At 40.3% G+C, this 27262-nt stretch overlaps 1 protein-coding gene and 1 non-coding gene across 3 annotated transcripts in view; both read right to left on the bottom strand.

Annotated features, from left to right (window-relative positions):
* Positions 1–26270, bottom strand: part of Trim33 (tripartite motif containing 33) — a 116248-nt gene extending 89978 nt beyond the window's left edge. For both annotated transcript variants that reach the window (XM_076862901.1, XM_076862902.1), the window contains exon 1: positions 25745–26270. In XM_076862901.1, the coding sequence (XP_076719016.1) occupies positions 25745–26270 (526 nt within the window). The remainder of the gene's footprint in view (positions 1–25744) is intronic.
* LOC143405411 (U6 spliceosomal RNA) lies at positions 11746–11848 on the bottom strand. The gene has a single exon (XR_013092108.1). It is a non-coding gene; the product is annotated as a U6 spliceosomal RNA (small nuclear RNA).
* Positions 26271–27262: the final 992 nt, after the last annotated feature.

Genomic DNA, 27262 nt, shown 5'->3' with positions numbered 1-27262 from the left:
CACAAAAGCTAAACTATGGAACCAACCTAGCTAGATGGCTTTCAATAAATGAGTGGAAAAATATACACAATAGAATATTATTCAGCTTTAAAGAAGAAAGAAATTATGGATTTGTAGGCAAATAGACAGAACTAGAGAAAATCATGCTAAGAGAAATAAGCCAATAACACAAAACCAAAGGCCAAATGTTTTCTCTTTATAAGCGGACTGCTGATCCATAGTGGGGCGGGGGATAGGGAAGAATGAAGGAACTTTGGTTTTAGAGGGGGGAGTGAGGAGAGGGGTGGGGCTCTGGGGATGAGAAGGATAATAGAATAAGACAGACATTATTACCCTATCTATACTCTATCTATATACATGTATGATTACACTACTGTTGTGTTTCTGCACCATGTACAGCCAGAGGAAAGAGAAGTTGTGCTCCATTTGTGTACAATATGTCAAAATGCATTCTACTGTCATGTATAACTAATTAGAACAAATTAAAAAAAAAAATAAGATGACCTGCTGGGTTGAGATATATCTCATAAGTCTAGTGCCTGCCCACCACTACCACAACAACAACAACAAAAAAAGTACCTTCACTGAAAAGAAAACTGTCAATTCAATGAAGTAAAATAATTGACAATTAGGAAAAAAAATATTATGGTTCAAACATGAAATATTTTCTTTTAAATTTTAAGGACTACCAAAACAGAAAACATTTTCTAACATGGTATATATTATCTTATTTCACAATAAAATAGTTCAAAACAGCCAGACACCATAGTGCATGCCTGTAATCCCAGCTTCTTAGGAGGCTGAGACACAAGAATGGCAAATTCGAGGCCAGCCTGGGTAATTTAGTGAGGCCCTGTCTCAAAACAAAAAAATACAGGACTAGGGATATAGCTCAGTAGTAGAGCAACCCTCAGCTCAATCCCCAATATGTGGGGTAGAGAGGGGGAAGTAGTTCAAAACAAATTATATAAGAATATATTTGGTCTCTGTCGTTCAAATGAAAATTAATTAGAGTCTGGGCATAGTGGCACACACATAATCTCAGCTACTCAGAAGGCTGAGGCTGGAGGATTGTGAGTTAACATAGCAAGACCCTATGTCATAAAAGTTCTGGGGATATAATGTAGCTTAGTAGCAGAGTATTTGCCTAGCAAGCTGTACACAAAAATAACAAAAATTTTTATAATGATAAAAATATCAATTATGAGGAAGATATGATTAAAACCATATGTGCACCTAATAATTCACCTTCAAACCTATGTAAGGAAAAATCTGGTGAAATAAAGGGGAACCAGAAAAACAAAACAGCATGGAGATAAACAAAATAAAACAGAAAAGCAGAGACTCATCACCTGTAGGAAAATTAAATGGTCTAATAAATGTGTACATATAATCTTGTTTTATTGCACTCACGGTGAATTAAAGGTTTGTGGCAACCCTGTATCAAGAAAGTCTATCAATGCCATCTTTCCAACACATGTACTTAACTTCATGTCTGTCACATTTTCCTAAATTTTCACAGTATGTCAACTTTTTCATCAGTATTACATCTTTTATGATGACCTGTGACCAGTGATTTTTAAATAACACTATTATAATTGCTTTTGGGGCACCACAAACCACACTCATAAGATGGTGACTTTTCAATCAATCAATTTTGTGTGATCGGATCATTGCAGCCCCAGTCTCGATTTCTCCTTGGGCGTCCTTATTCCTTGAGACACAATAATATTGAAATTAGAGCAAATAAAAATCCTACAATGGCCTTGAAGTGTTCAAATGAAATGAAGAGTTACCCTTTAAGTCCCACTTAAAAGATCAAGCCTATGAAGGCATTTTGAAAGCTGAGATAGATCAAAAGCTGGGGCTTCTTGTGCCAAACAGTTAGCCAAGTTGTGGAGACATATGAAAAGTTCATAAAGGAAATGAAAGTGCTACTCCGGTGAACACCCAAATGATAGGAAAGCAAAAGAGCCTTGTTTTATCACTGATACAGAGAAAGGTTTAGCAATCTGCATAGAAGATCAAACGAGACACAACATTCTCTTAAGTCAGGCCTAATCCAGAGCAAAGCCCTAAATCTCTTCAATTTTATGAGGGCTGAGAGAGGTGATGAAACTGCAAAAGAAAAGTTGAAAATAGCACAGGTTGGTTAATGAGACGTAAGAAAAAAAGCTGTCTCTGTAACATAAAAGTACAAGGTGAAACAGCACCAAGTGCTGATTTAGAATTTACAGTAAGTTATCCAGAAGATCTGGCTATGATAATTGATGAAAGTGGATATGCTAAACAAAAGATTTTCAATTTAGGCACAATTCTACAGAAAGAAGACACTATCTAGGACTTTCATAGCTAGAGGAAAAGTCAATAGAACAGGCTGACTCTCTTATTATGGGCTAATGGCACTGGTAAGTTTAAAGTGAAGCCAAACATCACTTACCACCGCAAAAATCCTAGGGCATTTAAAACTCATATTAAATCTACACTACCTGTACTCTGAACTGAACAACAAAATCTGGATAACAATACATCTCTTTAAAACATGATTTACTAAATAATAAATCCACTGTTGAAACTATTGAGTGGGGCTGGGGATGTGGCTCAAGCGGTAGCGCGCTCGTCTGGCATGCGTGCGGCCCGGGTTTGATCCTCAGCACCACATACAAAGATGTTGTGTCTGCCGAGAACTAAAAACTAAATATTAAAAAATTCTCTCTCTCTCTCTCTCTCTCTCTCTCTCTCTCTCTCACTCACTGTCTCTTAAAAAAAAAGAAAAAAAGAAAAAGAAAAACTATTGAGTAAAAAAGATTCTTCTCACAGTATTACTGCTCAATGACAAAGTGCCTGATTACTAAAGACCTTCAATGGAGATATGCAATTAAGGTTAGTTTCATGCCTACTAACACAACATCCATTCTGCAGTTCATGGATAAAGAAGTAACTTTTACTTTAAAGTTTTGCTTTTTTTTTAAAGAGGATATTTTGAAAGGTTATAGCTTCCACAGGTAATAATTCCTTTGAACTAACAGGGCAACGTATATCAAAACCTTTCTGAGGGAGCTGGGGTTGTGGCTCAGTGGTTAAGCGCTTGCCCAGCATGTGCAAGACCCTGGGTTCGATCCTCAGCACCACATAAAAATAAATAAATAAAATAAAGGTATTGTGTCCATCTACAACTAAAAAATAAAAAAAGAAACATTAAAAAACAAAACAGAACAAAACAAAAAACCTCTGGAAAGGACTCATCATTCTGATGCCACTAAGAATATCTGTGATTCATGTGGGGAGGTCAAAATAAAATTATCAAGAGTCTGGAAGGTGATAATGCATGCCTGTGATCCCAAAAGCTTGGGAGGCTGAGACAGGAGGATCATGAGTTCAAAGCCAACATCAGCAAGGTGCTAAGCAAATCAGTGAGACCCTGTCTCTAAATAAAATACAAAACAGGGCTGGGGATGTGGCTCAGTGGTCAAGGGCTGGAGTTCAATGCCTAGTACCAAAAAAAAAAAAAAAAAAGAGTTTGGAAAAAGTTGTTTCTGACACTCATAGATGTCTTTGGTTCAGGACTTCAGCAGAAGATGTAACATTAGATGTGGTAGACATACCAAGAAAAGTAGAATTAGAAGTGGAATCTGAAAATGTACCTCAAATGCTGCAAATTCTTCTTTTTTTTTTTTTAAAGAGGGAGAGAGAGAGAGAATTTTAATATTTATTTTTTAGTATTTGGCGGACACATCTTTGTCTGTATGTGGTGCTGAGGATCGAACCCGGGCCGCACGCACGCCAGGCGGGCGCGCTACTGCTTGAGCCACATCCCCAGCCCTGCAAATTCTTGATAAAACCTGAATGGATGAGGAACTGCTTCTCATGGGTGAACAAAGAAAGTGGTTTCTTGAGCTGGACGAAGTGGCACACAAAGTAATCCCAGCATCTCGGGAGGCTGAGGTAAGAAAATCACAAGTTCAAAGCCAGCCTCACCAAATTAGTGAGACCCTGTCTCAAAATAAAAAATAAAAAGGGCTGGGAATGTAGCTCAGCAGTTAAGCACCCCTGGGTTCAAGCCCCAGTACCAAAAGAAAAAAGAAAAAAGGAAAATCAGTTTCTTGAGACAGAACATAGCCCTCATAAAGATGCTATGAATATTATTGGAATGACAACAACAGATTTTGAATATTATTCAACTTAATAAAGTAGCAACAAGGATTGAGAGGACTAACTACTTTTTTGTTTTTTTAAGGTGGTATCTTGTCAAGTGTGGTGGCACATGCCTATATGAGGCAGGAGGATCACAAATTCAAGGCCACAATAGGCAACACAGCATACTCAAAAAAAGGGGACTAGAGATATAGCTCAGTGGTAAAGAACCCCTGGATCCAGTCCCCAGAACCACAAAAAGATGGCATATCACTATGTTGCCCATGCTGATCTCAAATTCATGGGCTCAAATAATCCTCCTGTCTCCAATTTATTTACTATTTTTACAGTGCAGGGGACTGAACCCATGGCCTCTCACATGCTAGGTAAGCCTCTATAACTGAGCTACACTTCTAGCCCCTGACTCTGATTTTAAAAGAAGTTGCATTGTGGGTAAAATACTATCAAAAAATACCACATTATCAAAAATTTTTCATGAAAAAGTCAAATGAAGTGACAAACTTCATTGTATAAGAAAATACTACAGCCACTCAATTCACCAATTCAGCAATCGCCACCAGAAGACTCAGCAAGCATCAACATTGAGGAAAAAGACTTTACCAGGAAAGAGATTACAATTTGTTGAAGTTTCAAATAGTCATTTGTACTTTTACTAACAATAAATGGTGTGTAGGGGGAGGGGTGTCCATGAGTATTTTGTTTTTGTCTTTTGGGGTGGTGCTGAGGATTGAACCGAAGGCTCCATACATACACTGTGGGGTTTTTTGTTGTTTTTAATTTTTTAGGCATAATACTATCACAAACTTAAGACCACAGTATAATGTAAACTTATTTGCACTGGGAAACAAACAAACAAAAAAAAACTGTCTGACCCAGTTTATTGCAACATTTGCTTCACCACAGTGGTCCAGAATAAAACTAACACTCTCTGAGGTATGCCTGCAATGAATTATTAAATAAGACGAAAAAGGATCAGAAAAATATTTTTAGAACTAATGGCCAATTTCCCCAAACAATAAAAACTATAACCCAAGAATGTAAGAATCTCAATAATCCCTGAAGATAACATCTCTACATAAAAGCATGCAAAAGCACATCATAATCAAATTGCTAAAAAACCAATAACAAAACGTCTTAAAAGCAGAAGGAAAAAATAGATGTGTGACATACTTAAACATAAAGAACAGTAACAGCAGAACTTTCATAAGAAACTACAAGAGCCAGAAGTTAATGCAATGACATCTTTTTAAAAGTAAAAGCATCTGGGTACTTTGATACATGTCCATAATCCCAACTACTCAGGAGGTTTAGGCAGAAGGATCACAAGTTTAAGGCCACTCTGTGCAAGTTAGTGAGACTCTAACTCAAAAAACAAAAAGGGTTAATAATGCACCTCAGTGGTGAACTACCCCTAGATTCAATCTCCTATACCCTGCCCTCAGACCCAAAAAAGAAACAGTGAAAGCAGACAGACACAGGAAAAAATATCAACCAAAAGTAAAAATGAGTGAAAATTAAATAAAAAGAGATTGCAAGTATAGAACTAATACATTAAACAGAAAGAAACAATACATTTAACTATGACAAAGAAAAAATATAAAAATAGTTACCTAGAAATAAACAGAAATCTAGAAATAAAAATAGCTAAATAGTAACAGGAAAATCATTCAAATGAAGGGAAGCTATGACAAAATTAAAATGACTTCTCAGTATACTTTTCAAATGAGGTAAAAAAGAAAATGCAACAGGTATGGATAACTTAAAGAGTTATTTATATATTCCTAGAATAGAAAACATACATTCTTTGGTATGTCTGTGAACATTTAGCAAAATGTGTCCTTGTCTTTAGCTACCAAAAACAAGCAAGAAAAACTTCTCCCAGGGGCTGGGGTTGTGGCTCAGTGGTAGAGTGCTCACCTAGCATGCATGAGGCCCTGGGTTTGATCCTCAGCATAACATAAAAGTAAAAATAAAAATATTGTGTCCACCTAAAAATAAAAAAATAAATATTTAAAAAAAGAAAAACTTCTCCCAATTCAAAGGGTACCAAATTTTATAGTGCATGTATTGGTTATATATATAAACAATTTAAATTTTACAAAATAAGAAAAAAGTTTATTACATATTGTTATGGTTTAGATGTGAGGTGTCCCCCAAAAGCTTATGTGTGACAATACAAGAAGGTTTAGAGACAAAATGATGGGGTTAAGAGAACCTTAACCCATTCAGCCCAGTGGCACACACCTGTAATCCCAACGGTTCAGGAGGCTGGGACAGGAAAATCCAGAATGGAGAATTCAAAACCAACCTCAGCAATGGTTAGGCACTAATCAACTGAGTGAGACCCTGTCTATAAATAAAATTCAAAATAGGGCGGGGGGTGTCCAATCCCTGGTACCCACTAAAAAAAACAGAGAGAACTTTAACCAAATCAGTGGATTAATGCCCTAATAGGGATTAACTGAGTGGTAACTGTAGGCAAGTAGTACATGGCTGGAGGGAGGTTCCTAGGGGTATGCCTTTGGGGTTTATATTTTGTTCTTTTTGAACAGAGATATATCTATCTATCTATCTATCTCTCTCTCTAAAACATAACAAAAGAAAAATCAATTTTAATTTGTAAATCCAAATTAAAATAACAACCTATCTTGAAAAAAATGGAGCAAAAACAGCTGGGCATGGTGGCACTTGCCTACAGTTCCAATAGGAGGATCACAAAGTTCGAGGCCAGTCTGGGCACCTTAGCAAAATCCTGTCTCTAATAAAATTAAACCAGGTGCAGGGGCACACACCTGTAATCCCAGTGGCTGAGACAGGAGGATAGCATGTTCAAAGCCAGCCTCAGCAAAAGCAAGGTACTAAGCAACTCAGTGAGAAAATTTTACCAAACTGAAGTTTCTTTAGTTACTCCAAGTAGTAAAACGTCAATACAAACTAAAAGTTACAAATGAAAGTTATAATTACATCTAAACCAACCACTAAGAAACTATTCAAAACACTAGATTAAAACTATACAAAAACTAAAGATGGACTCTTAAAAAAAGAGTTTAGATAATTCACATAAAGAAAAGAGAAATAGAAATAAAGGCATCCTTAAGCTATAACACAATCATAACTTTAAATATACCTACATACCTTAAATATCTCTAAATACACAAATTAAAAGACTGACACAGTGGAAAAAATAAAAACATGCCCCCAAATCTTCTATCTACAAGAAACTCATTTCAAACATGAAATCAGTTCACTGAAAGTAAAAGGATGGGGCTGGGGATGTGGCTCAAGCGGTAGCGCGCTCGCCTGTCATGCGTGCGGCCCGGGTTCGATCCTCAGCACCACATACAAAGATGTTGTGTCCGCCAAAAAAAAAACTGAAAAATATTAAAATTCTCTCTCTCTCTCCCTCTCTCTCACTCTTTCTTTAAAAAAAAAAAAAGGAAAGAAAGAAAGTAAAAGGATGGAAAAAGACATATCATGACCATTAATCCCACTCCCCCACCACCTCCCTTTTGAAACAGTCTTTTACTATGCTGCTCAGACCAGGTTTCAACTCCTGGGCTCAAGCAATCTTCCTGCCTCAACCTACTGAGTAGTTGGGACTACAGTCGTTTACCACAAAACCCAGGGCTTGTTATTTTTTAAAAAGGACAAATTCTGGAAAGGTAGTAGCAGTTGTTCTGTATACCCTTCCCTAAGGAGATGATAAAAAGTGATTAAAAATATTTTTTAAAAAAACTATAACAAATAGACTGGGGATGTGGCTCAAGCAGTAACGCGCTCGCCTGGCATGCACGGGGTCCTGGGTTCGATCCTCAGCACCACATAAAATAAAAATAAAGATAAAAAATAACAACTATTTAAAATATGTAGAAATTGACCTAAGGACACACAGCAAATTGTGAACTACTTAGGGAAAAACTACTAAATCTTGGTAAACACAAGTAAGGTCTATGGCACTTGAGCTAAGACCCACGCTCTCTCCCTCCCCATCAACTCAGCACAGTGACAGCAACTCCAGTCAAAAAGATTTCCCCCACCAGCTTCAAGTCAAGGGCTAAGGCACCTTCTCTAAGGAGATATGGACTACAGGCATTTCTTATCCCACCTAGCTCTGGACTGCAAATGCTAAATTCAAAGCAGTGTATACCCAGAAATCACAAGCTCTCTTCTTCTAACCAATACCAACTCCTAAAGCAAAGATAGCCAAAAAATGTTGGAACAGTTCACCTGGATCCATGCCAGGAGAGGCAAGTCAATGAGACCAAATACTACTGAACCCAACAAATTGCTCAAGTCACCCCCCAAAAGTAGATCATTGTTTCCAGCAACAACTTTGAAGCAGAGGCTCAAAGACTAAATTTTCCAGGAGAAAATGAGGACTATAAGAATAAAGAGCTGGAACAGAATGATGGATAAATTCAAGCCTAAGGGCACTCTTAAAAACAGGAAATTTGGGTGGCAAATAATTAAAAGGAAGATGATAGCTCCATAAGAATAGCAAGCTAAACAATGGGGCAAACTACTTTACAAGAGAGAACCAAAAAGATCTCTAAAGAGTTCTGCTAGTTGGGCTGGGGATGTGGCTCAAGCGGTAGCGTGCTCGCCTGGCATGCGTGCGGCCCGGGTTCGATCCTCAGCACCACATACAAACAAAACATGTTGTGTCCGCCGAGAATTAAAAAATAAATATTAAAAATAAATTCTTAAAAAAAAAAAAAAAAGAGTTCTGCTAGGGTCAGAAGAAACCTAAAACTAACCTCAAAACCTATGGGGGGGTGGAGGAAGGATCAATCACAACAGTCTGTGGAAAAACTTCTGTCCCAATGAACTGTTAAAAACAGAGTAATCAAAACAATTAATAGGGCCTAACAGCTAGGTATGATACCAACAGGGAGAGTTTAATAGAGATAAGAGAATCAGTCAAGGAGAACCCTGACAAAAACCATTATATCTCAGGTAATTATATCATTTTTCATTATAGCTCGTGCTCAAGACAATGCCCTCTGTGGAGACATGAGACTTCCACACTGTAGTGGACAACAGCTTCACAGGTATATGGGGGGAGGAGGAAGCAATAAATATGAAATAATCAATAATGGGAACCATTTCTATGGGAAATAATGAAAATGTTCTAAAACTGACTGTGGCAATAGTACACAATTCGGTGAACATACAACTACCAAAACATATACTTCAAATGTCTGATATATGGTTTGTGAATTATGTCAATTAAGAGGGGGAATGGGGTGAGTTGGTTGTAGTTCTGGAACTCAAACTCAGGGCTTTGCGGATGCTATGCAGGCACTATACCACAGAGCTACTACATACCTACCTTCCAGCTGTTTTTTTGTAGGTGGTTTTTTGGTAGGTTTTTGTTTGTTTGATACTGGGAATTAGAACCCAAGGGCACTTTACAACTGATCTATATCCCCAGTGTGCCTATCTACCTAGACAGGGTCTCACTATGCCACCAAGGCTGGCCTCAAACTTGCAACACACCGGACTCTTAATTCCCAAAGGTTTTTTCAGCTGCTTGCTTGCTTGTTTTGTTTTTGCAGTGCTAGAGATCAAACCCAGAGACTTATGTGTAGTAGGTTAAGTGTTCAATCATTGAGCTATATATACCCACAATTCTAAGCATTTTTTTCTTTTTAGAAGTGGCTGGGGGGTGGGGGCTGGGGTTGTGGCTCAGTGGTGGAGCGCTCACCTAGCACATGCATGGCCCTGGGTTCAATCCTCAGCACCACATAAATATAAATAAAGAAAATAAAGGTATTGTGTCCAACTACAATCAAAAAGCAAATATTAAAAAAAAGTGGCTATATTAGGGCTGGGGTAGAGTGGTAGAGTGCTTGTCTAGCATGTGTGAGGCACTGGGTTCGATCCCCAGCGCCACATATAAATAAGCGAATAAAACAAACATCCATCAACAACTAAAAAAAATATTTTAAGAAAAAAGAAGTGGCTATATTAATATCAGATTAAATAGGCTTCAAAGTAGTATTTCCATTTACATAAAAAAATGACTTTAGGAGCTGGAGGTATAGTTCAGTGGGAGAGTGCTCACCTAATATGCACAAGGCCCTGGATTTTATCTCTAGTACACATACCCTCCCCAAGAAAAAGACTTTATTTGCTCTGACATTGGGTCAATTCTCATTATTCAGAGTAGTTAGGTAGTATAAAGTTAATGCAAACAATAAATTTGTAAATTCTAAATAATGCTCCTGGGGAAATATAGGATTAGGTTTCTACAAGCCTCTGGTCACAATATTTTCGTTCATCAATATTGCTAGTTCATTAACGTGGAATTCACAGCCTAAGTACTGGAACTTAAAGTCTGAATGAAACTTCTCCAAGTTATTTTCTCCATAAAAGCACACATTTGGTGCTTTTAAGGACACAAGAGGGCATTTAGGGCATTTAGGTGTTTCAATTGGGGGTCATTTTAAATAGTGAAATCACCAACAAAAGGCACTAAAGAGGATACTTGTTTACAATGAAAGAGTTGAAAACAGGCAGAGCAGTGCCTTGTTCAACCTCAGCTGGAAATACAGGAACTGCCAGGCAAGTCAAATTTTTTGCCACTCTGCCCAAGTTTATGAATGACTCTAAAAGTAAAGCAATTATTTATACTACAGTTACAAATGAATTTTATTCAGTGAATTCTACAATAAAAAATCCACAGTCAAAACTGATTTTTAAATATATGATAAAAAATCTCAAATACATGATTTTAAAATCACTTTTTTAGAGCATTTCTTACTGTGTTATAATATATATAAAACAATATTTGCCTTTTTAAGATGGGATCTTGCTAAGTCGTTTATGTTAGCCTCGAACTCCTGAACTCAAAGCAATCCTCCTGCCTCAGCCTCTAACTGAGCCTCTGCCACCAAATCCAGGTGGTAATGATTAGATGCTTGCAAAACATTGTGGCTCTTTTAAGGCCACATAGTCGTATACATAAAAATTAAAATGGCTATGTGGCCTTAAAAGAGCCACAATGTTTTGCAAGCATCTAATCATCACCACCTTTTCCAAAACTTTTCATCATCCCAAACAGAAATGCAACAATTCAACATTCCTTCCAACCTCCTGGCACTGTAATCTAAAATCAACTTTCCATCTCTATGAATGTGCCTATTGTGAATGTTTCATTATCAGTGTAGACACTAAAATATTTGCCCACTTGTGTCTGGCTTAATTTACTTATATTTCCAAGGTTCATTCATGTTGCAGCATGTTTCAGAATTTCATTTCATTTTATGGGCAAATAATATTCCATTTTAGGTACATAACATTATTTTATCACTTCATCTGCTGATGGACACTTAGGCTATATACACCTTTTGGTTAGTAAGTAATGCTGCAATTAACACTGATTGGTATCACTGAATCAATGTTTTCAACTTTTGGAAATAAAAGAATACAGGAATGAAATTAATAAGCTACATATTAGTACTACATTTAACTTTCTGAAGAATCACTATTCCTACCAGCAATATATAAAGGTTCTAATTTCCCTACATCCTTTCCAACATTTGCCACTTTTTAAAATTAATTGCTTATTTACAAACATTTATTTCCACAAATATGGAACACTTTGTGAATTTGCATGTCATCCCTGTGCAGGGGCCATGCTAATTTTCTCTGTATCATTCCAATTTTAGTGTATTTGCTGCCTAAGCAAGCACTACCAGTTTTGTTTTGTTACTGAGAATTGAACTCAGAGAGCCCTCAACTACGAAGCCACATCCCCAGTCCTTTTTTGTATTTATTTAGAGACAGGGTCTCACTGAATTGCCTTTGAAATCATGATCCTCCTGCCTCAGCCATCACACTGGGTGCCAGTTTTATCCTACTTGGCATAAAATGGTATCTGTCTTCCTTTCCCCATCCTTCCCTCCCTCCTTCTCCTCCCTTTCTTCTCCTTCCACCCCTCCCTTTTCACTTTCCCCTCCAGTGCTGGAAATCAAACCCAGGGCTCTGCACTCTATCACTGAGCTATATTCCCACCCAGGGCTACATTTCTCTTCATGACAAAGAATCTTGGGCATCTTTTCATGAGCTTTTTTGGGGAATGGGGGTACTGAGTATTGAACTCAGAGGCAGTCGACTACTGAGCGACATCTCCAGTCCTATTTTGTATTTTATTTAGAGGCAGGATCTCACTGAGTTGCTTAGCACCTCGCCTTTGCTAAGGCTGACTCTCAAACTCCTCCTGCCTCAGCCTCCCAAGCTACTGGGATTACAGGCCTACGCCACCATGCCGCCTTCATGTGCACTTTTTTGGTCATGTATATATCTTCTTTACAGAACTGTCTATTCAGATATTTGGCCAACATTTTAATTTGGTTATCTGTCTTTATTATTAGTTTGTTAAGAGTTTTTTAAACATTCTAGATACTAGATCCTTATCCAATATAGGACTTACAAATATTTCCTCACACTTCATAGGTTATCTTTTTACTTTTCTTTAATGCACCAAAGTTTTTTATTTTGATGAAATTCAATTTATCTATTTTTTTTCCTTTTGTTGCTCATATTTAAGAATGCATCTCCAATCTCAAGTTCATGAAGATATACTATTTTTTTCTGAGTTTTGATTTCAGTTTTTTTTTTTTTTTAAAGAGAGAGAGAGAATTTTAATATTTCTTTTTTTTCGTTTTTGGCGGACACAACATCTTTGTATGTGGTGCTGAGGATCGAACCCGGACCGCACGCATGCCAGGCAAGCGCACTACCGCTTGAGCCACATCCCCAGCCCTGATTTCAGTTTTTATTTTTAGGTTGTTGATCCATCCTTTTCGGGGGGGGGGGGGGGGGGGGGCTACCGAGAATTCAACTAAAGGGTACTCAACCACTGAACCACAGTCCCAACCCTATTTTGTATTTTATTTTTAGAGATAGGGTCTCACAGACTTGCTTAGCACCTCGCCATTGCTGAAGCTGGCTTTGAACTCATGATCCTCAAGAGCCATTGGGATTACAGGGGTGCACACCACCACTGGCTTATTGATCCATCTTAAATTAATTCATTTGCATGGGAAAGGCCCAACTTCATTGTTTTGTACTTGAATATTCAATTGTTCCAACACCATTTCTTTGAAGAGACTATTCTTTCCAACAATGAATGGATTTAACATTCTTGTAGAAAACCATTTAGATATACTAAAAGACAAAATGAACTATTAACACGTGCTACCTATTGGGGAGACAGGAGCTAGATGAGAACAAGGAGTGGGAAGGAGGATTTTCACTATGTAATTTTGTGGACTTAATTAATTTTTGAGCCAATATAAAAGTACTACTTACTCAAAAGCGAAAATAAATGTAAAATTCTAAAATATAATTACTAGGCAAGGCCAGGTGTCATTGGGCACACTTGTAATCGGAGCTATTCGGGAGGCTATAGGTAGGAAGATTTGTCTAAGTTCATGGCCAGCCTTGGCAACTTTGCAAGACTCTGTCTCAAAATAAAAAGAGGCAGGGGCACAGTTCAGTGGCAAAGCCCACCTGGGCTCAATCCCCAGTACCAGCAGAGGGAAGGGGGACAATTACTGGTATATATCTGACAACATATCTGACAAGGGATTCATGCTTGGAATATGAAAAGAATCCTACACACACCCAGTGGAAGGGAAAAAAATGTAAAAGGGCAGACAATCCATTAAGAAAAAATATAAACCAGGAGCAGAGGCACACACTTGTAATCCCTGTGGCTCAGGAGGCTAAGGCAGGAGAATTACAAGTTCAAAGCCAGCCTCAGCAATGGCAAGTGAGACCCTGTCTCTAAATGAAATACAAAAAAAGGGCTGGAGATGTGACTCGGTAGTTAAGTTTCCCTGAGTTCAATCCCCGGTTCTCAAGAAAAGAAAAAGAAAAAAAATGTAGGCACCCAGAGCTGATGGTAGAGCACAAGTTCAATGGTAGAATATTTGCCAGGCATAAGTGAGGGCTGGGTTTGATACCCAGCACCACTCCCACCCCCAAAAAAAGGAGGGGGAGGAAAAGGCCATAAATACACAGAAACATGCTGAACTTTACTAGTTGTCAGGAAAACACAAATTAAACTACTCCCACAAAAATGGTTCAACACAGAATTAGTAAAATTCTGAGGGTACCTGTAACACAGGATAGAAAAACTTATGAATTTACTTTGAGACCTAAGCATCATTTATTTATGCAGCATTATAATCAATTTTCCAAATTTCACTGTAAGATTTATGTACACAATTTGAAAAAGCTCTTGCATTTGTTTCTCCAACTAGATAAAAAAAAAAACAATACTGACCAGTACAGTGATGCTTACTAATGAACATATTATGCTATAGCTTACTGAATGGAAACACTCCAAAGAAAAAAAGTTCACTTAAGTACTTAAGCTTTTAAAATTAAGAAGTCAAAAAAAAGAAAATTAAGAAGTCGAATTATAATTAATTATATCCAATACAAACAAAGAGACTAATAATAAGATTCTACTAAGTTAGAACAAAGGCAGAAAACTAGCAGCCTACCTGGTATTATTTGGCCCAAACAGAGTACTTTTTAAATTCAAATTTCAATTCAAATCAACTGATTTTTTTTTTTTTTAAGTTCAGTTTTAGGCTAGTTAACCTCCACTACACCTTATGTCTTACAATGGTTTCTAAAGGTATCTGAGGCTTATCCTGCTATCTTCACATGGAAGAACTACGTTTAGGTATGATTTCCCCACTCTGCTTCAAGAGAAACAGAGACAGAAAGAGAGACAGGGAAAGGGAAAGGAAAGAGGGTTGATGCAGTGGCACACACTGGTAATCTAGGGAGGCTGAGGCAGGAAGATCACAAGTTCTAGGATAGTCTGGGTAACCTGATGAGACCCAGTCTCAAAACAAAAAATAAAAAGAGCTAGGGATGTAGCTCAGTGGTAGAGCACTTGCATGCCCGAGACCCTGGTTTCAATCCCTATATTACTAAATAAAAGAAAAACACAATGACACACACATTTAGTTCCAATTACTCAGGAGTCCATGGCAGGAGGATCACTTCAAGATTAACCTGGACAGTAAAACAAGACCTCTTAGAAGGGAAAGAAATTATTGAAGGTTTGGAGTATAACTCACTGGCAGAGCATATGCTAAGCAGGTTCAAGGCCCTGGGTTTAATCCCCAGCACCAAAAGAAAAAGAGGATAATATTACCCCTTTGAGAGAATTTTTTTAAATATTTTATTTATTTATTTTTAGGTGTAGATGGATACAACACAATGCTTTTATTTTTTATGTGGTGCTGAGAATCGAATCCGGGTCCCGCTCGTGCTAGGCGAGCGCTTTACCACTGAGCCACAATCTCAGCCCCGAGAAATTTTTATGAACAAATAAAGTAACATGAAAGGGTTAGGGCTGTACCTCAGTGGTAGAGTGGTAGAGTGAGGCACTGGGTGAGGCATACGCGTGAGGTACTGGGTTTGATCCTCAGCACCACATAAAAATAAAGATGCTGTGTTCATCTACAACTAAAAAAAAATTTTTTTAAAGTAACAAGAAAAAGTTTTACCTTGAAACTGATGTTATTTTATAAAAAGGAAGTTGTTGAATTAGTCAAATAATTCAGCAACTATCCACATAATTCTTTCCACACTATCCAAGCTAATTCTTGTAATTCAAACAACCTATCTTGAAAGTATCCAACATAAAATGAAGAAGGAAAACAGAAAAAGGGAAAATTAGAAAAAGGGAAAAACAGAAAAAGGGAAAATCAACAATTAGAGGAGAAGCAGCGAAATTCAGCCATAACTAATCAGAATCTTCTACTGAACAATATTTCAATGAACACTTGATTAGTTTACTGTTACAGTATGTCTTACGCTATTTAATACTCTGAGTATTAGCTCTTCAGTAAGGTTTAAGGAGTTCAAGGTTCATTACATGTATCTCTTTAACATTTCTCAAAACATAAAGGTAAGACTCAACACAAAGCAGGAAAAAAAAATTTTTTTAAGGTGGCTTAAATGTCAGTCTTTACCCCAGTGTTATCTGCTATTTCTGTGGTGCTGGGGATTGAACCCAAGTCCTTGTACAGGTTAAGCAAGCATTCTACAGATTAACTACATCCCAGAACAAAGCAGAAAATTTAATATAATGAAGGAGATCTAAAATTCAGTGCTTAAAATGATTATTTCCAATTTTTCAGAAGTACTCAACTCTTATATTTTCTCTATTGAAGATGAAAAACCGATAGGTAATCATTTCAGTGACAATTGTTGTGAACGTACTTAGAACATGAGATTTACTTTTTAAGCCAGTCCCAGTAATGGAAAAAAAAAAGTTATATAATTTGGATATTGGCGTTCTGTTAGTAAACCACATAGTAATTTATACTTTTTATTCTACAGTCATTTGTAATATTAGAAGTAGAAATTTAGACATTTTTACTCTTCCAAATCCTGGACAATAAGGTAGGTTATATACATCACACTTCTTGAAATCTGACTCATAACCAATGTCTAATCCTTCCCACTCAATTCAAGTGTGGGATATGGCATCAGAAGTCACAGTAAATATTTTAGGCTTTGTGGGCCAACAGATAATATTAAAAGATATTATGTAAGTACTTAAATAAGAAAACAAATTTCTAAAATTTTTATCAACAAAATTCAAAATATATTAATCTAGTAAAAAAAAAATTGGGGGGGGGGGGCAGGGTACCAAGGATTGAACTCAGGGGCTAGCAACCACTGAGCCACATCTCCAGCCCTATGTTTTATTTTATTTAGAAACAGTGTTTCACTGACTTGCTTAGCACCTCACTTTTGCTGAGGCTAGCTCTAAACCCCCAATCCTCCTGCCTCAACCTCTTGAGCCTCTGGGATTACAGGCATGTTCTGCCGCACATGGCATAAAATATCTGTAATAAATCAACTAATAAGAATGAAATTCTTTTTGAAAAATAACATTTTGCTGTTTAACTGAGGAGGATTTATAGGTTTTTGTTGTTGCTTTTGTTTTATTTTTATTTTGACATGGAGGCCTTGCTATGCTGTCTACACTGGTCTGGAACTTATGATCTCAAATGATCCTCCTGGCTCAGCCTCTTAAGTAGCTGGACTGTAGGTCCTCATCTAGCCCTGAGGATGATTTAAATTAATTCACCATAGGTAAAGGGCTTTCTCTGCTTGGCTAATAAAGGTGTCACTCGGAATTGTACCTTGGTCTTAGCCTCATTTTCACTTTTATCTTTAAAAAAATCCCGCTGTGATTAAATATGCATTTTAAACTTTACTTATGTTGCTCTCCTGTGAGTTGGGAATATGACTAGCACTTAGTCTGGTTCCATGTATGCTGCATGCTGTATCTTTTAACATAACTATAAATCAAAGTATAAAAACACTATGCTTGGCCAACACCATGAAAATAATTCACTGTTCCTTTAGAGCAAAATATATGAAATCCACTCTCCTCTTTTGTTTGAAATGATAGTATGCAATGGTATTTTTATTAATGTTGTTTAAATAGACTACAGGACTGGGGAACTAGCTCAGTGGTACAACACTTGCCTACCATGCAGAAGTCCCTGGTTGATCCCCAGCACTGAGGGAAAAAAGAAGGGGGAGGTAGAGAAGAAAAAAATAAATAGTGAGAAATAGAAAAATATCTAGGGACGTTAAACTTAATTAGTATCCCCAGAGAAAGAAGATATTAAATACACGGTGCGGGGGGTGGGGAGTATTCTATGAAACTAAACCAAATAAAGCTCATAGAAATGTGAAATGTAAATGATTTTTTAAATCCAACAAAAAAATCTTTTGGAGCCAGGAGCACTAGCACATGCCTGTAATCCTAGCTGAGGCTGAGGCAGGAGTGTGGAGAGTTCAAGAGGCTGAGGCAGGAGTGTGGAGAGTTCAAAGCTAGCCTCAACAAAAGCAAGGTACTAAGCAAATCTGCAAGACCCTGTCTCTAAATAAAATACAAAATAGGGCTGGGGTTGTGGCTCAGTAGTCTCATGTCCCTGAGTTCAATCCCTGGTACCAAAAAAAGGATTTTTCAGAATGTCGGTTGAGCCAGGCATGGTGAACAAGATATATGTGAAGAGCATATTAAATAGCTATAGAACAACATGGGGGTAGGGGGAGTTTAGCAACTTGGGAGGCTAAGGCAGGATCAAGTTCAAGGCCAACCTGGGCTACTTGATAAGATTCTGTCTCAAAATAAAAAAAAGAAGCCAGGCACAGAGGTGTGCACCTATGATCCCAGCAACTTAGGATGCCAAGGGAAAAGGATCCAAGTTCAAAGCCAGTCACAGTAACCAAGGGGGCTCCTGTCTTGAAATAAAAAATAAAAAGGGCTGAGGATATAGCTCAGTAGTAGAGTGCCCCTGGGTTCAATTCCCAGTACCACAAATAAAAAGCAAGGCATGAAGGATGGGATGGACTGATTAAACGTTTTTAAAACACTCAAACATGAAAAGTCAGCTCTCTATAAAGTAAAAATCAAGTGTATCAGTTATCTATTGTGTAACAAATTATTTGAAAACAGTGGCTAAATCAAGTGTACAATTATCCATTGTGTAACAAATTATTCCAAAACCCAGTGGCTTATAACAATAATTATTTCTAAAAGTTTCCTTTAAACAGGTATTTGCAGGGCCATGGCTAGCAGCTCTGACTCAGTACCTCTGATAAGGCTGCATCAGACATGAGCCAAGGCTACTCATTCATATGGCTGTCGGTGCTGGGTATTGGCAGAAAACCCCAGTTCTGGCACTTTTAAAGGACTACTATAGTAATCTCACAAATGGCAACTTTTTTGCCCAAGAACAAGGGATCCAAAGAGCAGGGAAATAGCTATATTCTTTTAATGACCAAGCCTGAGAAGCCACTGTTGATTCTGTTATACTCTCTTGGTCACAGAGACCAGCCCTGAGAAACTGTATGTAGAAATCATAGAAGCAAGTAAATAACCAGGAGATAGGAATATGGGGCCACCTTGGAGGCTGACTACCACACCAAGCTATAAGCTCAGAAAAAAATCTTCAACTTCCATAACCAACAAAAAAAAATTATATGAACTCTATAAAGAATGTTTATAAAACAAATAAAAATGTAATTTAAAGAAAAATAAAAACACATGGACAAATAATTGATAGATGAAACATAAATCATACATTATAAGCATTCAAAAAGTATTGCTGGGGCTGGAGATATAACTCAGCAGGAAAGCACTTGCCTAACACGCATGAGCCCTACATTTAATCCCTACCACCATATACACACCCATACTCACAAAGTACTGCTCATTATTACTGTATAGTGCATATTATTTACATTACTAGAACACAAGCTTTACATATTTTTCTGAAAATGGTGTATCTGACTGGGCACAGTAGCACACGCCTGGAATCCCAGCAGCTCAGGAAGCTGAGACAAGAGAAGCTCAAGTTCAAAGCTAGCCTTAGCAATGGCGAAGCACTAAGCAACTGAGTGAGACCCTGTCTCTAAATAATATACAAAATAGAGCTGGGGGTGTGGCTCAGTGGTTGAGTACCGTGAGTTCAATCCCCAGTACCAAAAAAATTTTTATCTGCGTTCATTCATTCTTACTTTTTTCTCACTTCCCCTTGGATCCAAAGACTAGGAATACAGAGGCAGTTAACTACCTCCTTGATCCCAGTCTCTGAACTTGGCCTCAGCAAAGTACAGTGAGGGAACTTTAAGTCATAAATATGGGGGAGGGGGATGAATCAGATCTACAGTAAGCTATTTATGAAAGCCAAGCTTCAGTTACTAAATACTTACTTCATTTTTACTCTATTGGGGGTAGGCTGTATATTGAACTGTGATGGGTACCAAAATTAAAGACAATAAATGTATAAATTTGCCACCTCCTACTGTTCTATAATTTAATATTCTTCCTTCTGGCCTGATGAATCTAAATTATCACTTTCTTATTGTCCTTTAAGGGAGCAGGTCTCAAACATTTTAGTCTCAGGATCCCTTTTTTACTAATTTCACTGAGCCACATCCCCACGCCTACTTTGTATTTTATTTAGAGACAGGGTCTCACTGAGTTGCATAGTGCCTGACGGTTGCTGAGGCTGGCTTTGAACTCTCCATCCTCCTGTCTCAGCCTTCCGAGCTGCTGGCATTACAGGTATGCACCACTGCACCCAGCATAATTACATTCTTAATTACTGAGAACTCAGAGCTTTTGCTTAGGTGATTATAGCCATCAATATGTACAGCATCAGAAACTAAAGCAGAAATTTTAGTATTAATTTATTTTAAAATGAGTTATTACTGGGCATCATGATGCACATCTATAATCCCAGCTACTCAAATGACATGTCCTGAGCATCCCAAAGCTCAAGGCCAGCCCTGGCAACTTAGCAAGACCCTGTCTCAATATAAAATAACAAGGGCTGGGGGTATAGCTCTGTGGTTGAGGGCTTGCTTACCATGTACAAGGCCTTGGGTTCAACCTCCATTACTACACATAAACAGAATAATAATCATTAGCAGCAACATCTCTTTACACGTTTATTATGGTTTGGATATGAGGTGTCCCCAAAAGCTCCTGTTAATGCAGGAATATTCAGAGGTTAAATGATTGTATTATGAGAGCTATAACATAATCAGTCCATCCTAGCCTGAATGTACTGACTGGGTGGTAACAGTCAGCAGGTAGGATGTAGCTGGAGTTGGTATATCGCTAGGGGCATGCCCTGGAAGAACCCTTCCCTGTGGCCTCTTCCTCCCCTCTCTCTCTCCTGACCCTGCCATGAAGGGAACAGTTTTCCTCCACTGGGCCCTTCCTCTGTGGTGTAATACCTCACCTTGTCCCAGAGCAATGTAGCCAGTTGTCTATGGACTGAGACCTCTGAAACTGAGAGGCCCAAATAAACTTTTCCTCTTCTAAGTTGTTGTTCTTTTTTAAAATTTGTTCTAATTAGTTATACATGACAGTAGAATACATTTTGACACACTGTATACAAATGGAGCAAACTTCTCCCTCCTCTTCCTATGCATGGTGCAAAGTCACATTGATATGCAACCATACATTTATATTGTCCATCTCATTCTACTGTCCTTCCCATCCCCCCACCCTCGCCCCTCCCTCACACCCCACTGCACAACTGAACATTCCTCTATTCTTCCCTTATCCCCTGGCCCCCAATTATGGAGCAGCATCTACTTCTAAGTGGTTGTTCTATGGTACTTCAGTCACAGTGATGAAAAGCTGACTAGATAATGCTCAAGTAACTGTTTTTAATCAAAAATAACTTATTTTCCAAATAAAAAAATTTATGGGGCTGGAAATGTAGCTCAGTGGTGGAGTATATGCTAGTGCTAGGCCCTAGGTTCAATCCCCAGAATCATAAAAAGTATTTACACATATAATTGAATAGCACTGTCCTACATTTTCTCAATCTCTGCAATGTGTGTTTTAGTACAGGACATCTAGATACATACTTCTGCATTTCATCTGGGGGCTTTTGTTTATTAGGACAGGTGTCACTATGTAGCCCAGGCTGACCTTAAACTCATATATATGGACTTAAGGGAGCTGCCTGCATCTGCCTTTCAAGTAGCAGAGAATCGGGCTGGAGATATAGCTCAGCTGGTAGAATGCTTGCCTGGCATGCACAAGGCCTTGGGTTCAATACCCACCACTACAAGAAGAAGAAGAAGAAGAAGAAGAAAGCACTGTGAAGTAGCAGGAACTATGGGTGTGAACCACCAAACTCAGCTCACTTAATCTGTTTTGACAAGTTGTTTTCTTTGAATAACATAAAGAATATAAATTTTGAAGAAAATCTAACCTCATATAGCTATGTCTACATGCTTAAGAAAAGGGAAGAATACATTTCAATAGCCTCTTCAAATAATTATGTAGTCAGATAACTATGTCATCATATTAAAAAAAAAAAAAAAGACTTAAAAAGTATGCTTAGCCAGGCACAGTGGTACATGCCTGTAATCCCAGTGGCTCAGGAGGCGGACAGGAGGATTGCAAGTTCAAAGCCAGCCTCAGCAAATTAACAAGGCCCTAAGCAACTTGGCGAAACCCTGTCTCTAAATATTTTAAAAAGGTTTGAGAATGTGGCTCAATGGTTAAGTGCCCTGGGTTCAATCCCCAGTACCAAAAAAAAAAAAAAAAAATAGAAAGAAAGTACATTACTTAAATGTCAGCTGTAACATGTAACAATTCTCTAATTTTAAAATCTATTTATTGATCTACTTTGCATTTTGAAACTTTCCTATGCATAATTTTTCATCATTACACATAGGTTGTTTAGAAAATACTGATTGAGTAGTTATATAGACCTTCCAAATACTGACACTGTTCCCACCCCCCAAAAAAACAAAAATACACATTCATTATCATTACCAACCTCATCAGAAAACAATTTAAACATTGAAAAACTGTCAATCAACTCACAGAAGCAAACATAAATTTTCCAAAATTCTAATTTCCATTTCAAAGCTCAACTTTTATCATTAGCAACATATCAGCTGTTTTTCTGAAAATGACAGGCTCAATTCATTCATTTTTGAGAAAAAAGCTGCCAAATACTCATGCTGAAAAACCAGTTTGTCATTCAAATAAAAATTACTTTTCATGGAAAAAAAAAGAAAGCATATAATTTGCTGGGCATGGTAAAGCATAACTATAATCCCAGCATCTAAGGAGGCTGAGACAGGAGAACAAGTTCAAGGCCAGCCTCAGGAACTGGTGAGGCCCTAAACAAATTAGCCAGACCCAGTCTCTAAATTAAAAAAATAAAAGGATTGGGGGTGTGGCTCAGTGATTAAGCACCTGAAGGTTCAATCCCCAGTACTCCTCCCCACCTGCCACAGTCTGGCTGGGCAAAAATAACCGAGCCACCACAAAGCCCTGTAGATTCAAACAGCAACTCTTTATTCCCCAACTCTCACCAACACTCTACCCACACTTCCAGTGAACACACTGCCTTCACCCGACTCCACGCGCCAGTTCTCTCAGAACCCCAGAACTCAACAGGAACTCCAAAGGAGGGGGCGCCTGAGGCAGCAGGATCCGCCCTAATCCTGGAGCCACCCTAATCCCAGCAGGATCCACCCTAATCCTGGAGCCACCTAATCCCAGCAGGATCCACCCTAAACCGGGACCCACCCTAATCCCTGAGCTGGGTCACCTTTCAACCCAAAGTGCCATGCGTCATTCCTACTTGGCTATGGCTCTCAGCATCTCCCCCCTTCTGTTTAATTAAACAACAAACAATGTGGCTTAGGTTGTCCAATACAACATATGTCCTTACCCGTCATCGGGTGAGCTGACCTCTAGGCGTCAGCCTCCTGTCTTAGGTTGGTACCACTGCAATTGGATCATACCCATCACTGACTACCGGTCCAGCATACAGCCATACTTGTGGATAGGCCTATGCAACAGTGCGGGGGGTTGAGGTTCTTTGCCTCACCTCTGTTGGCCCCCAAATTTTAGACCATCACTAGCAGAAGGGAGGAGGGTACAGAAATGCCACGACACCAAGCCAATTGACGGCTCCTTTGGAAAAAATTGTATCACCGGTGACACCATCAGCAAAGATACGCCAGCACTACCACAATTCGCTGTACCAATAGGTAGTTCACAATGTTTACAAGTGATACATAGTCCAGGCAAGTTCTGAGAGCAGATCAAAGTGGAGGAGTCTATCAATATAAATATATTACCTTATGTAACTTAATAAGTGAGAGTACTTGATTTTATATTTAGTGGTTGATATTTTAACACTTTAGCTTTGTAAATTAATCAGATGTCTGTAAAAACTAAGATCTTAGACAAATGTAGTAAACAGAACTAGCCATTTCTTTCTTGTTGAAGAAAAATCCTTCTACAGGATACCATGATGGTCCCATTGATATACTTAATAACTCGTCTTTAAAAAGCCATGGGCTACATTTTTATATTGTATCAACATACGTCCTAACTGTTCTTGGTCTTACTGGGGAGCCTCCTTCCTCTAACAATTTCTCTTCCTCGGGGGTGAACAACTTCAAACCTTGAGTCAACCATTTTCCCGAGTTTGCCTGAGAAAGTTCTAGGAACAGGCAACTTGAAATAAAAACAAAATAAATCAAAACAAGAACACATTGTTTTTTGAAATGGTCACCCATTTTTTTTTTTTTTTGCTCTCCTTCAGGGGCAAGCAATTTCACTTACCCCCAAGCTTCAGGCGTTCCCCGTATGGGTCACCAAATGCCGCAGTCTGGCTGGGCACAAAATAACCGAGCCACCACAAAGCCTTGTAGATTCACACAGCAACTCTTTATTCCCGAACTCTCACCGACACTCTACCCATACTCCCCGTGAGGCCTTCACCCAGCTCCGGGCGCCAATTCTCTCAGAACCATAGAACTCAACGGGAACTCCAAAGGAGTGGGAGGCCTGAGGCAGCAGGATACGCCCTAATCCCAGCAGGATAGGCCCTAATCCTGGAGCCACCCTATTCCCAGCAGGGTCCACCCTAAACCTGGAGCCACCCTAATCCCTGAGCAGGGTCACCTTTCAACCCAAAATGCCATGCATCATTCCTACTTGGCTATGGCTCTCAGCACCCACCCTCCCAAATTTTTTTTTATTGGTTCCAAGTAATTCAACTTGAAACCAATGTGGCAATAAAGATACAATGAATAGTTTAAAGCAACTATATTAACTTATGCAAAGGTGTTAGCAGTTTCATCCATTATTGCTATTTCACCATTAACATGTCAGCATAGTAAATAGGTAACTAATGGACTACTAAAGTTATGAAATCAGTCGTAAACTTGCAGAACTTAATAGGGACTAAGAGACACCATGATACCTACATTCTGGGGACCAAACTAAAGATTACTGCTTAGTAGGCCTGGCTGCACTTACCTATATTCCCAGCTATTCAGGAGGCTGAACCAGATTGATCATTTGCTATTATTACAAGTTAAAGATGGCTAGAGAGGTCTGACCGTTAGCCCCCTTTGACACATCTTTTAATGACTGGTTGCTGATATGATAACATATTACCATCCAAAAATTCAAGGGATTGGGAATACAGCTCAATTTACAGCCCTTCCCTAGCATGTGTGAGGCCCAAATGTCTTTCACCTACCTCCATTTAAGCTGTAGTTCTTTCTCCTAACCAAGAACAGGTCCATTTCCCTCCCTGAAGAGCAATCCATCCTCACTGCCGTTATCTCCTACCCACTCTTTCAGCAACCCTTCTCCAGGTACGGGCCTTTCCCCAAAAAACCCTACTCACAACCCCCTCTTTTCTGCCGGTCAGGGTCCACACGCTGCAGAACCTGGCTCGACTAGTATCCGCACCTCAAACCTCCCTCGCAGCCAGAGTCCCTTCCCCCAGTGTCTCGCAACCGGCACCCCTCCCTTCACTCTCCCCATATCTCTGGCGGTCCAGCCGCTCTGGAACTGTCCCAGGGGCCATGTCTTTAGCGTCTTAGACTCCCCCTACCCCACCCCCGCCACAGGATCGCGCCGGTCCGCGCAGCCTCGGTCCCTAGCACCTGGTTCCCAGATCCTCCTGGGCTTTACAAATCCCCTGCGGCCCGACGTAGGACAGGGCCTCCGGCTCACCTTGCTGGATGTCGCCGTTGCTGCCCCCCGGAATGGGCACGTTGAGCTGGCGCTCCGGCTCCGGCAGGCAGCGCAGGCAGAAGGAGTGAAGGCAGGGCAGCAGCTTGGGCTCCGCCTCACGCCGGCTCTGCAAGCTCTGCTGACACACCGCGCAGGTGTCCAGGAGCGAGGCTGGCGGCCCAAGCGGCGGCCCCGACGAGGGACCCGGAGCGGGAGCCGACGCTGGAGCTGGGGCCGGCGTCGATACGGCTCCCCCGGGCACTCCAGGGCCCACTGAGGCCGCCGGGGCAGAGGCAGCAGGGGCCGATCCCGAGGAGGCCGCGGCCACCCCCCCGTCGTCGGGCCCGGCCGCGCCGCCCTCCGCGCCAGCCCTGCTGCCTTCCTCCTCCTCCTCCTCCACCAGCACCGCGGCGAGAGGCGGCTCCGCCTCCTGCGCCGCGGGCCCGGCAGTCCCGGCAGTTACCGGCGCGCTGCCGTTGCCCCCGCCGCCGCTCTCAGCCTCGCCGCCGCCTTTGTTTTCCGCCATGTTTTCCTCTTTGAACCCGCCGGACCGCCCCGCGCCGCCCGCCGCCCGCGTCGCCGCCGCCGCCCCCAGCCCCAGCCGCAGCCGCAGCGAGAGCGGCCGCCGAGAGCGAGCAAGCGAGCGAACCAACGAGAGCGTGCGCGCACGGGGTGCCCCCGCCCTCGCGTCGCGCGGTTAAGGGAGAGAGGACGCGGCGCGCGCACGTACGCCCGGACGTCCTCCGGAGGGAGGCGGGAATTCGGTGCGCGGGCGCGGGGCCGTCCTCGACTCCTGTTCGGCCTTCAGGGGCCGGTACGTTGCGTCAGCGCGACGGCCTTTTAGCTCCGAAGGAGCTTTTAAAGCTAGAGGCCATTGGCACTGGATGGCCTTTGCCTGGAGGTGGTTATGAGCTCGGACGCAGGGGGTGGTGCGATGGGGAGAAGAGTGGAAGGACTGGAGTCTGGGCCGGATTCCTTCCCGAACGAATGTCTCCCTGGCGGCACCATCCCTCGCGACGGGCGCGTCTCCGGGGAAGCTTCACCTGCGGCTCAGTCGGACGCTGAGTCCTCTTGGCTCCGCTGTGGCCACCTCCTGGGTCTCTGCGGTGCTTTGACGCCTGTTCAATTGAGAGGTTGTGACCCAGGGGAGCGGTAAAGCGGGCTTTTTTTTTTATATGGGTATATATATAGTGGTCACCAGAATAGCCTGAAAAGACCCACTAAGGAAGCAACTCCTTAGGCTCTTTATAGCTTCTTAAGGTGCATCTCAAACGTTGCTACGAAGCAGTCAACTGAGGAGCTTTTTAAAACCGAGATGCCACGGCCACACCCCAGACCTGAATCAGGAAGTGGGAGAGAGAGCTGATGGATGCTAAAAAGTCACTTAAGCAGATTCTGATGTGTGACAGTGTGGGATGTCACCGCTCTACCCAATATTATTACGTCCTGGGAGTCCCTCTTCGAGTCCCGGGATCAGTAGGGTGGCAATGCCCTAAGAATATAGATAATACAAGCTTT

The sequence above is a fragment of the Callospermophilus lateralis genome, chromosome 7 (assembly GCF_048772815.1).
Source record: "Callospermophilus lateralis isolate mCalLat2 chromosome 7, mCalLat2.hap1, whole genome shotgun sequence".
NCBI lineage: Eukaryota > Metazoa > Chordata > Mammalia > Rodentia > Sciuridae > Callospermophilus > Callospermophilus lateralis.
Note: the sequence above shows the minus strand (reverse complement) of the source record. Positions and strands in the feature narration are given on the sequence as shown.